General features: G+C 38.5%; 1 protein-coding gene across 2 annotated transcripts; it reads right to left on the reverse strand.

Moving 5' to 3' along the window:
* Positions 1–694: 694 nt before the first annotated feature.
* On the reverse strand, positions 695–12,645 carry LOC104603383 (uncharacterized). Of its 2 annotated transcripts, none has more exons than XR_016081914.1 (3): positions 11,487–12,645; positions 4,818–5,161; positions 695–1,133 (listed from the first exon to the last, which is right to left on the reverse strand). XR_016081914.1 is itself a non-coding variant. In XM_010267402.3 (3 exons), the coding sequence occupies exons 1-3, from the start codon at positions 11,694–11,696 to the stop codon at positions 864–866; spliced, it is 594 nt and encodes a 197-aa protein (XP_010265704.1). In that variant the 5' UTR covers positions 11,697–12,645; the 3' UTR covers positions 695–863. The 2 variants fall into 2 exon arrangements, 1 of the variants encoding a protein (XP_010265704.1); XM_010267402.3 differs by having other exon boundaries at positions 695–903.
* Positions 12,646–13,103: the final 458 nt, after the last annotated feature.

Genomic DNA, 13,103 nt, shown 5'->3' on the forward strand with positions numbered 1-13,103 from the left:
GGCAGCATGCAAGATTATTACATGTGGCAAACACAAACTGTTTCCAGACATTCACATCCTCGCCCTTCAAACTTTATGGGTTGTACAGTGTACCAACTTGGGAATTAAGAGATTTCTGGCTTCTCTGTCATCATCAAAATTTAAAATAAGGATTTTTAAGTGGTTCCAGAGTCCAGACTTTGTTGCAGTGAAAGATTCAACTATTTCCTTGACGAGACAGCCAGTGCTTGCTTTCCTGAATTTATGTTTGAGGCTCATCATCAACAGATAGAACCAGTACAAATTCCTTTATGCAATAGCCCTCCTTTAGTCTCTCCTCTTTCTTTTTCAGACTGAAATATTTCATCAATTATTTTTGCATTTGTTATGGTATAAACTTTGCTCTTTCTGCCCCTTTCTATTTTACTTTGGCGTTTTCTAACTGAAATACTTCATCTGGGGGAAAAATCATTCTATTTTACAATCTGAAAAGGATTTCTGGTATGAACAAAACCTTGTATCTCAATTTGTTTTTTGAAAGAAGAAATCATAAAATCACCAAAATGGTAACTGTGGAAGCTTTTTTAGGTACGCTATCTGAAAGCCAATTTTGCAGTCGTAAATATTCGATGTGTTTGCGTTGCAGGTGTAAATGTGCTTTTTTTTCCAAGGAACTCAAAAGAAAAAGGAGAAAGTAAACTTCAGAAGGCAACAGTTTTGAAGCACAATGTTTTCTACCGTGTAAGAATAAAATAAGACCAGAAACAGACATACAATATGTACTACTACATAGACAAATATTCACAAGTACAAGCATTGTGACCAACAAAATGAATGCTCTTTCTCCTTGGCGTTCCTCCTCAAAAAGAACCGACTGATGGGTTTCAGAGTAAGTGAACACTCTGAAAATTCTTACAGAAAAGCCTGTGAAAACAGAGGAGTCACGTCAAGTAATTAGTATACATCTACTGAGATAAATATGATGAACTGCTCAGAGTTAGTGATAAGAACTGTCTTTAGAAGCTTGTTTCATATTACAAGGCACCCTGAACTCTTTCATTTCCTAGTAACTCAGATGAATTTGATGAATTGATGAATTCATTAAGATGGTTTGTAGGTGGGCATGGAAGCCATGGCCGTGATGTCATCTCGTCCTGAAAGCAAATCGAACCAAAACTCTGAGGATGTAATTACGTGTGAAGATAGAGAACACTACTATCATCAACGTCATTATTGCTATCACCTTTTCACTATTCAAAAAGATTGTCTGGTGGGGATGGGTAATGGACAGACTAGTTAAGTACAATACTGGGACGCATGGTCTGTATTCAGTGCGTTGCCAACTGCCAACCATACAATGGGCCTTCCAGGGAAATCTTCTAAGTCTATCAACACGGTTAAGTGATCAAAACCATCCAATCAAGCAGGGTTTCTTTTTCTTTTTTGGCATCATTGGCTGGCTCTTTCTGAACTGGACAAACAAATCAAATAAAACAAACAGCTTGCCTCATCGGATCATGCTAAGACCTGTCCGCGTGCCATACGCGTCTATGTTTGTAGATAGTCTTGTTTATTAGTACTAGACTGTAGCTAAATTTATCTAGCGGAACTGGCGTGATCTTGTTACACTAATAATAATGGTGGGGAAGGAAACAAGAAGAAAAACAAAAAGGGAAGAAAGAAGAATACCTACTAATCGTATGACGGCAATTTGGTACCTATTAAAATGAAAATAAAATGCCAATTTGGTGAGTTGGCTCAACACGGGACGGCTAAGAGTTATGATATCCCATCAAGGAGACATCATGATTTCATGACCTAAAAACACAAGTTCTGGTTAGGTAAGTTAGATTTAATTTGCTACAATATTTTTTGATACTCAAAAATTCAACCCCAACTGAACTCAACAAAACCTTGTCCAGACTCCCAACTACATGGGGTCAGCTTCATTATCACAAGTTGAACTACAGATACATGGACACAAGATACCCAAGAAAAATTACTAATTTACAGGTGCTAAGAGAAACTGTGTATAAAACTTGAAATTAATTTACTTTGAACTTTTCACTGTAATCTGTTTTCACCAAGTGGAGAGTATGAGGTCTCAGAATTTGAGAGTAAAATATGAAATTTGCAATGAAAATGAAGGTAACAAACACAACTTCTGCATTAGTCGAACTGGAAGCACGTGGTTTAGATATACTGCAAGAAAGGATAAAATAAATTGATCATATGATTATTTTCTTTTTCACTCTCAAGTTTTCTACTTGAGGCTCTAAAAGAGAACCTTTCAGTTTTGGGGGTACTGATAGAAATTGTCTCAAGACAATGTCAAGAAAACTTATGAGGTGTTAATAAAATATGCAAGAAAGACAGACTTGAGTTAAGTGAAAAGAATCATTGGAGTCAATTGATTTGGAGAAGAAATATATCTGCAGTTAATACCATGACACAGATCCCTGTGTCTGGAAAAGGAAGCAACTTTGTGGAGTCAGGGAGCGAACTTAGGAACTAGCTGCTAATGCAGCACACTAGACCTCTAACAAGAACATTGAGGCCACCATCTATCTTCCCAATATTAAAATGTAAGTTACCAGTGCTCAACCAACAAAAATTCCTGGTGAAAATGTTGATGAAGCCATTACCTATCTATCTTCTCAATATTAAAATGTGAGTTACAGGTTCTAGTAACCTATCAACTAATTTAGACCTGAGAAGTTGGCCACAAAGTTCCTAAAAGGCCACAGAACCAAATAAAAACAAGTGATACGTCCCACATATTGTAGCAACCAGCTATGAAACAATAGAGGACAGATACAGATCTCTCTTAAAAATCATGATAGGTTATGTTCAAAGTGCAGAAAAAGTAGAAGAGTGGATTCAGGTAGAATCTCTAAAATAGCTTAGGACAAACACCCTAGAAGTAAGATATATCAATTCTCCTCAAAGCAACACATACGGTGAAATTTGAAAAGGTTTAAGCTGAGGTTTCAGGGCATAAAGTTCAGACTGCCTGGTCTTGAAAGTTTAATTTTATATTTAAGGACGTGGAACCATAAGAGGGAATAAGAATTGCATAGCCTGAATCATTACCAGGGTTCTAGGGGATTTATGCCAAGGAATCAGGGTATTGATTATGTGTGCATTTTGAGTGTGGTCATAGGACAAATTATTAGGTTTGCTAAGGTGAAACAAAGGTATCATCTAGCTCAGCTGGTAAAGTCAGTGGTTGTAGTTCCCACTGACCTGGGATAAATTCCTGCTTTCACCCTCCCCAAGGACCATTGCTTGGTGAAATGGTAAAATCTTGAGCTAACAAACATGAGAACACGCAGGTTCAAGTCTGAGAGTGTTCAGTGCAAAAAAGGCCAAAGGTTAGGTCCATATCTACTCCACCCCTCCCAAGGCCCTGGATATCTGGGACCAACATTGGGTAATCTCCCTTTTTGTTGAAGGAAATGTGATAAGAAATGGAATAAAGGGAGCTGTAATTATCAAAAATGGAATGGTAAAGGACCCACTAATTGTTGGATACTTGGATTCTTGTCCAGGTTTCTCAAAATCAATAATATCAATAAACAAATAATGGACTGAACATGTGAACTTTTTCCAGATTCTGAACATATTCAACTTAACTAAGCCTTGTCCCAACCATATGGGGTCAGCCATGAACAGATTCATGAAATAAAATTAATTTGAGTAAAATGAATAAGGTAAAATGATAGCAAAGAGTATCAGCACTTGGACTAACTACATGTTTGATATACCAGTGTAAGACACAATATGTGCTGATAAAACACTGAATATTGCAAGGACACTTTCTAGAATATATTTTGCAGCATTAATACTTTCAAAATATGTAAAACGGTATGCTAAACAAATCATACCACAAAAAAGCTAACATATTTAGAGGTTTAATTAAACTTGGCAAGAAATAAGTTCTGAGTAACACTTAGCTTCAAAAGCCTAGAAATAGAAGCATGATTAGCAATATCAAATGTGAAATCCATACACATATTCACCTTGAGGATCTTAAGAATGTAAGGACATCCCTATTTCCTATATCTATGTGTCTTGGTATCCATATCTGGACATCTTAGGAAAACTATTAAGAAATGATGAAGCCACAACAGTGCAACGAGGCTCATTTGGTTGCACAGGAAGTGTAATAAAATTGTATGATTTTCTATATTTGGTTGTCTGAAGAAGCCACTCCTCAAACGTGATATTTTCTCAACCACAATTTATTTTCTAAAATGTGATTTTAATTCTACCTGATAAAAAAGGATGCCTATTGACAGTCCACTTCTTTTTAATTTTTCCAATAAATTTGTCTTGTTGGTCAAGCAAGGACTGGAAAATATAAAAGTATTGCCTTCCAAAAGAAGAAGATACTAAAACATCAACTTCCCCCTTTTTGAACTTTCCATGCAACCCAACAGAATCTTGTTGTGTAGAGGGCGCAACATAAGAAAATAAAACAAACAATGAAACAAACCAAAAAGAAATAAAAAGAAAAGAGAATAAGGAAAAGACTTTCTGATTACTGTCTTTAAATTCTGCAGAAGAAGCAGAAACTGAGAAGAATGCCCAAAAACAAGCTTCCATCTAGACATTCTATCATACATGGGCCTTAAGATTGGACTTGAAACTGAGCACAGATTAGATCTCTACTTGGGCCTAATTATGGGCCAATGATTGATCCACCATGTAGGCCTCTATTGCACTTGTGTACTTGCCAGGGTTCAAATCCAGGCAGCCCATGTTTAGCCAAACAATGTGTCCATCTGAAACGAGCAGTTCAGATTGGATGCTAATCAAATAAATTCTCTGATCACCTGTTGGAGACTTGGAGTAACCAAGGACCCTCCTTTTTCATCTCCATCCAGCAAAGGACCACCTTGCAATCCCCTTCAACCATCATATTTGACCATCCCAGTTTCAGTGAATGGATTATTTTCAGACCACGGAGAAGTGCAGTAATCTCAGATTTTAGAGTATATATATATATTGTTGCTATATGTATTGTGCTGCTTGAAGTATGTGTGATGGCACATAGTCTATGTGAACTAGATGCTTGTACAAGAGTGTCATGTAGTCCATTTTTTTTAATGTGAATTCCACTTCCACCAGTTTCTCCAGCCATATCTTTGCAGTTTCTCCAGCCATATCTTTGCTGTATCTGCCCAACATAGATATGGTTAATTGATGGTGTATAAAATGAAAATTATGCATAACAAAAAAAAAAGACAGTAGAGGAGTTTCTTTTAGTTTTTGTTTTGTTTTTTTGTTTTTTTCAAGCAGTGGTCTGCTGGTATGGAGTTGCCACAAACGAGGAGAACATTGAATGGTCAAAATTACATTCTTTTCTTTGAAAAACAAAGGTTGTAACTCCCTATCATCCTGCTTTTCTTTTTACATTTGCAAAGCAGAAAGACTGTAAACTAAATGTTGCATATCATTCTACTATTTTTTTATAGGAAATGGTAGCTTTCATTAGTTAAAACCAGAAGAACAACTGTCGCCTTCTAAAGTGAAAGGTGACCCCTGAACAAAAAAACAACTTACAACACTGCCCAAAATAAAACCTCCCGATTCACCCCTTGCTTGCTAGGTTGTCAGCTAAAACATTTGTTGACCTCCTAGACCAATAAACTTGTGGACCCAGCTGCCTTGTGAGGCTCAATAATTCCCTTACAGGTTGTCTAAGGGACCACGTTCCCAAACTATTTGATTGCAGCCAACCTACTACTAATTTTGAATCTCCCTCCACTTCTAACTGTTGAAAGCCCAATTGCTTGGCCAATCTGAACCCTTGGAGGAGAGCCAACATTTCAGCTCTAAGCGAGTCCCCCAAACCTATTGGACCAGAATACATAGCTAGGATTTTTCCTTCTGCATTTCTAAATACACCCCATATTCCAGAAGGTCCAGGGTTCCCAAGAGAGCTTCCATCAAAGTTCAGTTTGACATTACACTGCAAAGGAGGGGACCAAGCTGCTTGTATGGAAGTGATGAAGTAGAAGACCTTGCCAAAATACTCCAGCCTCTAGTCAAATTATCTATGGAGACATCCTTGAACAAGTCAAGAGTTTTCAGCCAATGTACTGCTTTGATGGTGATCCCTTCAATAACTTCAGGAGCTGATTTTTCTTTCCCTTGGAAAATCCTATTATTTCTCTCTTCCCACACTGCCCACAAGATAGCTGCCCTCATTGTTCTCCACATCACCCTTCCTTTCTTCTTTGGCTGTCGGAAAAAGCTAGGGTCAAATAATTCCGCTACACTTGTGGGGGGAGTCCACCTACAATCAAAGAGAGAGGAGAACCAATCCCAAATTAGAGCACTAAAAGGACAAGAAACTAATAGGTGGTTCCATCTCACCATTCCTCAAGCAAAGGCTACAGACATGAAGGGACAAGCACCAATTTGGTCTCTTTCTTTGAAGTACTTCCAAGGTATTGATTTTTTGGAGAACCACTTCCCAACAAAAAGCCCTTACTTTTGGGGGTACCGGAGCGCTCCATACTTCTTTAACAGGAAAGGAGGTAACCGGGTTAAAAAGAAGGACCAAAGCTTTGAAAAACGAAGAACAAGAAAAACTACCTGTAGAAGTTTCATTCTACAATTGCACATTTACAGTCGATATTAACTTATTTAAGTGATGGCATTAATATTTTAAATTTAGAACATACTTTTTTTGTTAACTAGTCATTGCCTAACCAAGTTAACACTGATTACATCTTTATTTTGTGATCAATCATTCAGTGCCTAGGCACTGAATAGTTGCTGCATCACCTAGGAAGGCCAAACAACTGCTCATTGCTTCATCACATTGAGAAATTGGCACTAATACAAATCAAGAAATTTATTCAAAAAGCTAATGAGAACTTAGAACGATAAAGAAATTTATTCAAAAGATTTGAAGAATGGAGGGAAAAAAAGCAGAAAAGGAGGACATGAGAACAGAGGTGAAAGGTGAACTTTAAGGAGGTGTACAGTACTGTCCTGCAGGGATTCTTTTCTTCTTCTTTATTTCCTTTCCTTCTTTTTGGTGGTGGTATTGGGTGGGCAGGGGGTAGAAATTTCTTGGTGAGTGGTAAATTCAAATGAGGTGATGACCTTTGTCTAGGAAGGTGAAGAGAAACAAGAATCTATTAGGGAGGTCTCTATGGAATTTCACTACAAAAGTAATTGCCTATAAATATTAGTCAGAATGATCTATTCCCATAGTCTGTTTGGTTCGGACAGGAATTGGAATGGGAATTTGAATCAGCTGGAATGGGATTTCATTCCCAAGGGAGGGGAGGGAATGGCCATTCCCTCAAAAGGGGAAATGTCATTCCACGCGGAATGGGAATGGGATTCCAATTCCGCCCAACCAAACAGTTGGAATCGGAATGGACCATTCCGGTTCCAATTCCAGACCCCCATTCCCATGACCAAATGGGCCCTAAGTATGGTATGATAAACAATGGATGAAATTGTATTGGATAACCATTATCTCCGTAGCTGTGAAGGTGACTCTGTGGACCACTTATTGATTCAATGTTCTTCCTATCTTGTATGTGTACACTTTTTGAAGCTTTTTGGGAAGCAGTGAGTGGTGTCTAGGAATTTCCTAAGTATGATTACTTTATGAGAAGCCAAAGGCTACAGTGACAGAGGGGGCTTGTCTTGTTAGACAGTTGTATGCCCTTAGCTTCAATCAGAATTATGTACATTATGAATTTATTGTAAATGAATAAAGTATACATTTGATTCATGTTCCTGTGGTGTGTTTCTGTGTAATACCCTTAAACTGGACACTTAATGAGACTTGTGTTAGCTTAGAATGTTCACAGCCATTAGGTAAGTCTGGGGAGATTTATCCTGCCAAGGCTGACACTGGTGTGCGGCCAACTATTGGGGTGGCTTGTCTCAGCTACCAGGGTGAGACCCGAAGCACATGCAATGTAGGATTAATAGAACCTTTGAACCGGACCGGATTTCCAGTATTGCCCTGGACCTTGGAGATAGATGGGCAAAACCGGAAAGTTACACATAACCCCTAGACTCGATTATGATACTACACTAGATGTCGGATTGGGCTGTCTTTGATGTACCAATCAGTGAGATCCTTAGTGGGGGTCAAAACCTGGGTATGTTGGGATAGTCCGAGAATTCATCTGAGTGGGTGATCATAGTGACAGGATCAGCCCCTTTGTCGGACAAAGGTAATGATCGGGGATGCACTCTCTCTGATGGAAACCAAGACTGCCGGCAGCCGATTTCAATTGTTGAGATTTTGTTTTGCAAAATATATTTATATAAAGATATATGTTATGGTTTCGAAATGATTTGCAAAAGGTTTTAATTCTCGGGATCCATGTAATCAGAGAGTGCAACACTATTCCTTGCAGTCGAGGGAGAGGTCCTCCCTTGTCGGGCAGTGTTTGATCATTATGGGCTGAGAGGTTAAGTGTAAGACCATTGAGGATAATACCTGATGGGCTAATCTTGCATCTGCCCACAGTCCACGGGTGTTACAAGGTGGCTTGGCCCAGGGACCACTTAGAGTAAGTGTTGGGCCCATAGAGCCCATAAGATGGGTTTTCAGGGGGTGCACTGTCCATAACAGTGTATTCAGCCAGGCCTTGTAACAAAGGCTGGGCTGAACCCATGTGGCTGATGTGTAGATCAATGTTTGGGTCCCACGCCATACAAGGAAGCCCAACTGGGCAGCAGTTTGGAAGGCTAAGTGAGTACATAACCTTAAATGGGCCTTAAGCCCATTTCGAACTGGGCTGATTTGATCAGTCAATTAAAAGGGGCGAATTCTGATATGGATCAACTGATAGGATTGGGCCTAGACCCTATCCACTTAGAGCGTCCAAGATCTAAATGAGATTTAGATCTGGAAGCCTCCTAATTAGATTAGGAGATGACTGATCTGATCTGCAGATAAGATAAGGGTTATCCCTTATCACTTAAAAGGGACTTCTAATCCAAATATGATTTGGATTAGCAACTCCTAATGGGATTAGGAGCTGATCCCTTTAAGATTATGAAAGGAGAAAGGGGCGGCAACTGTTATTGATTGATGTTCAATTCGCTTCAGAGTTGAAAATCACAAGAAGAGAGATTTCTGCACCCTGCGAATTCTCTCTTGCCGCCTCCTTCCTGCTGCCGCCATCACCTTCAATTCGATCTCCAGTTCTTGGGAGAAATCAAGATCTGATCTTGATTCCAATCTTTTGGGAAAAGATTGGTTGGAGTTGTACTCACAAACCATCCAGTTGATTCTTGCGAAGGGTCAAGTTCTTTTGGAAGAACATTGCGAATTCTCTCTTGCCGCCGCCATCACCTTCAGTTCGATCTCCAGTTCTTGGGAGAAATCAAGATCTGATCTTGATTCCAATCTTTTGGGAAAAGATTGGTTGGAGCTGTACTCACAAGCCATCCAGTTGATTCTTGCGAAGGGTCAAGTTCTTTTGAAAGAACATTGCTGATTCTGCTCCATCCTTCCTTGAGCGTAAACACCTCCATTGGGAGATACTGTTTCTCCGTATCAGATACATCCTCCCTCCTACTCCTTTTGGTTAAGATCTGATTTGGTTCATGGTTCAAGATTGATCCTTGAAAATATGTTTTCTAAAATAGGGAATTCGATTACCTGCAAAGATGGGAGAAATTTTTTTTTGAAATTCACCCAGTCCATTCCGCAAGAGTTGGACGTCCATGTGATGGATATCCCATCCCTTCATGTCTTTGGTCCTTAGTGCCATTTGTATTATGAACTGTATGGACCAAAAGAAACAGTAAGACCTTGGATGGTTAGGCCTCCACTTCAAATGTAGTATTGGGGAAAGTGTAAAGACTTGATCAGATGGACCCATAGTTTTCAAGGCGCCAAGGCGAGGCTAGGCGACTGGGGGGCACCTAGTCGCCTAGGCGATGGATTTTTTATGTTAAAAACATAGATCCTAGGGTAGTTATCTAGGTACCATAACCATATTTCTTTAATAATTATTCATGATTTTCATAAGAAAAGTATAAATTTCATATTAAAGTATAGAAAATCAACATATTCATGAGAAGAAAAGGAAGAAGGAAAATAAAATTCAAAAAATATAGGGGCTGAACCCTTATTTTTGTTATAGGAAAAGAAGAAAATAAAAAGTATTGGTAGTAGTAGTAGTAGTAGTAGTAGAAGAAGAAGAAGAAGAATGTATGGAAGGGGAAAATGTGCTGATTAGATAAAATTTTTAGTTCTTCCTTATTGGTTCAGGTTTTTAAGTCTTTGAGGGTTCAATACAGCATTTAGCAATGTTTGTGTTGATTAAACCCTAATAAATAAGAAAATAATAAAAAGAAATTACTATATAAACACACAAAATGATTATTTTATTTTAATAATGTCTATTTTATAATTATAATATCAAAAAAGAATGAATAAAAAAGTTTTTTTATAGTAGGAAGTAGAAAACTGTTAGGCGATTAGGCAAGGCAAGCCTCAAAGGTCGCCTTGACAACTATGGATGGACCTATCAGCAAAGAAATTTTGCTAGTTTCATGTACCACCATTTCAACAACCACTGAAAACAAATCATTGGTGTCAGGGAGCCTGATGCTGCAACTATGTGAATGTGTATAAAAAAAAGTATTACTTACACTTACAGTTTCAAATAAAAAGTATTACTTACACTTAAATAGGGATATATACTAAGCTTGTCCCCTTCGCCTTGAAGGAGTGTATATCATAAATTAGGGCTGCAAATGGTATCTAATTGTCCAAATTCGAATTCAAATTCAATCCCATTAAGGGTGGTCCGAAGCCAATCCATTTATAATTGGATTGAATATGGATCTTTCAAATTCAAATATAAATGAATCAAATTTGGACCCACCTATATCCGATCCATTAGCAGCCCTATCATAAATTGGCCTATTTACAATAGAAGCAACTCTAGTTCTATTAGGAAAGAATCCTGGCTGGAAACTAAATTTGATTGTCAAGAAATTGTTTCTTCAGTTTAAAGAGGCAAGGGAACAAGTTAAAACTACAACGTATCATTATTTGCAAGACTGGGTTCTCTTATTTGCTCACTGCACTTTCTAGATAAAAGTATATCTTCAAATCCAGTCAAGTAATACAAATGGTAGCTTAATTACTGATTTGTCACCTCTTCAGAACGGGGATTTACTAGATTAGCTATAAAGGATGGAATTGAAACAAACTGCCTGAAGGCATGCCACACACAAGATGATGAACACCAGATGTTCATGATCAAAAGTCCAAGCTTCCAACTGGACAAACGAAGTATGTGTACTTGAAGCAATTGTAATCAAATCCATAAAGCTCTTTATTGAACCTGAGTTCTACATGAGTTTGACATACTGAACTACAAGAAATTAGTAACCAAGCTTTGCAAACAGCATTCTAAGAAATAAAAAAGAAGGATGGATTTTCAAAAGTAAAACTGAGATTTGACTTTTGCTGCAAAAGCACTTCAAACAATACTAACCTTCAAGCACAGATCCAAAGAAAAAAATTCCACTATTGAGCTGCGAAGGTGACCCTGGTCTCCTTGCAATCTGAAATTCAACATTCCTATGGTTGGGGTCAAGCTTGATTTCATCACTGTTGTCGTTCTCAGACAAGCACAAGCACAGGGAGAGAACAGAAAACCTCGAGTGGTCGAGAAGGAAGGACTTATTGAATCCATAGTCTCCATTTTCGTCGCTAGACCCAATGGTGGGCACCTCGCCCTTGTCCTTCCGCCCCTACCGACCGGCCACGAGAAACCACCTCGGAAAGATTTTCTGAACCAATGTGCCTTTATAAGACGAACCGGAAGAGCCTGATCACATGGCTCTGAAGTTGGAGACAGTTAAAGGATCAAGTCTGCCGTAGGGACAGAAGCAAACACTACGCAGCCCAAAGGCCACGCGCTTCCTGGGAACTGGGAAGCGGAGAATTTCATCGCCAAGAGTAAGAGTGCGGTCGGAACGACAAATAGTTGGTTTCATTTCGTCAGCGGGAAGGGCGAGGATGGTGGTGACGAGTTCGAGTCAGGCTTTGAGCAAAGCCCATTAGAGCAGTTAGAGCTGAGAATATCTCCGTACTTATCTGCTTTATTTCATGGGAGATATTTCCAATGCAAGATTGCAAATAGCGGTTGGAACGGAGTGGGCACGGACTTGCCTTGAGGGAAGCCGATTCCGGTGCGGTGGTGACTGCCTAACTGGGGACTGGGGTTGCAGAAAAAAGTTGAGGGTGGATGACGAAGCGAAGCGACAGTGTAAGTGGGCTTTGGGAGGGGAATTGGGTTTGGGCTCATATTCGTAGTGGACAGTGATTTAGAAGAGAGAGAGGCCTGGACTGGAAATTGTTTCTGGGAAGCCCATCGGACTGCCTAGTCCCTGGAAGGGCGGATATAGGTCCGTTTGATTTGCAGTCGGAATCCAGAATCGAAATTCTTTGGAATGGGAATTGGAATGGTCTATGTTTAGTTAATACAGGAATCAGAGTGGGATTGAAATCACTTAAAATAGGATTTCATTCCCCATCGAGAGGGAATGACCATTCCGTCAAATGAGAAAATGTCATTCCACCATGAATAGCCTTCCAATTCCATCTAACAAAACAGTTGAAATCGGAATGGCCCATTTGGATTCCAATTTCAAACCCCTACACTTCACATCTTAAGTCTTAACAATGCTCATCTCCATGATATATGCATCTATAAATATTGAATTTAGGGAAATTGTCAAAAACTCACCATGAGTTTTCAGCATTTCTCTTAAACTCACCACAACTTTTTAAAATATCTAAAACTCACCATGTCATTAACTTGACGTTAAAGAAACTAACCGCTGTTAATATATTACTATTTTAACCTTCATAGAAAAATATAAAATATATAAAACACAGAAATTACAAAAAATATAAAAAATTATAGAAATTGCACACAAAATAAAAAATTATTTTCAAATTATAGAAACTATAGAAATTGAAAAACAAAATCAGAAAATAAAAGTTGTAGAAAAAACATCAAAAATTATAGAAAAACACAGAAATTGCAAATAAATAACAAAAAATACAGGAAATTTTATAGATGGTAGAAAATAGAAAAATGTAA

Source organism: Nelumbo nucifera, chromosome 2, assembly GCF_055504915.1.
Source record: "Nelumbo nucifera cultivar China Antique chromosome 2, China Antique-T2T, whole genome shotgun sequence".
NCBI lineage: Eukaryota > Viridiplantae > Streptophyta > Magnoliopsida > Proteales > Nelumbonaceae > Nelumbo > Nelumbo nucifera.

Excerpts from the sequence above, each read along its gene's own strand:
- LOC104603383 (XM_010267402.3), bottom strand. The coding sequence starts at position 11,696 with ATGGAGACTATGGATTCAATAAGTCCTTCCTTCTCGACCACTCGAGGT. Across the intron at positions 5,162-11,486 it reads CTTTGGATCTGTGCTTGAAG|ATACAGCAAAGATATGGCTG; the intron begins GTTAGTATTGTT and ends TATGTTGGGCAG. Across the intron at positions 904-4,817 it reads TTACTCCAAGTCTCCAACAG|GCTTTTCTGTAAGAATTTTC; the intron begins GTGATCAGAGAA and ends CTGTTTTCACAG.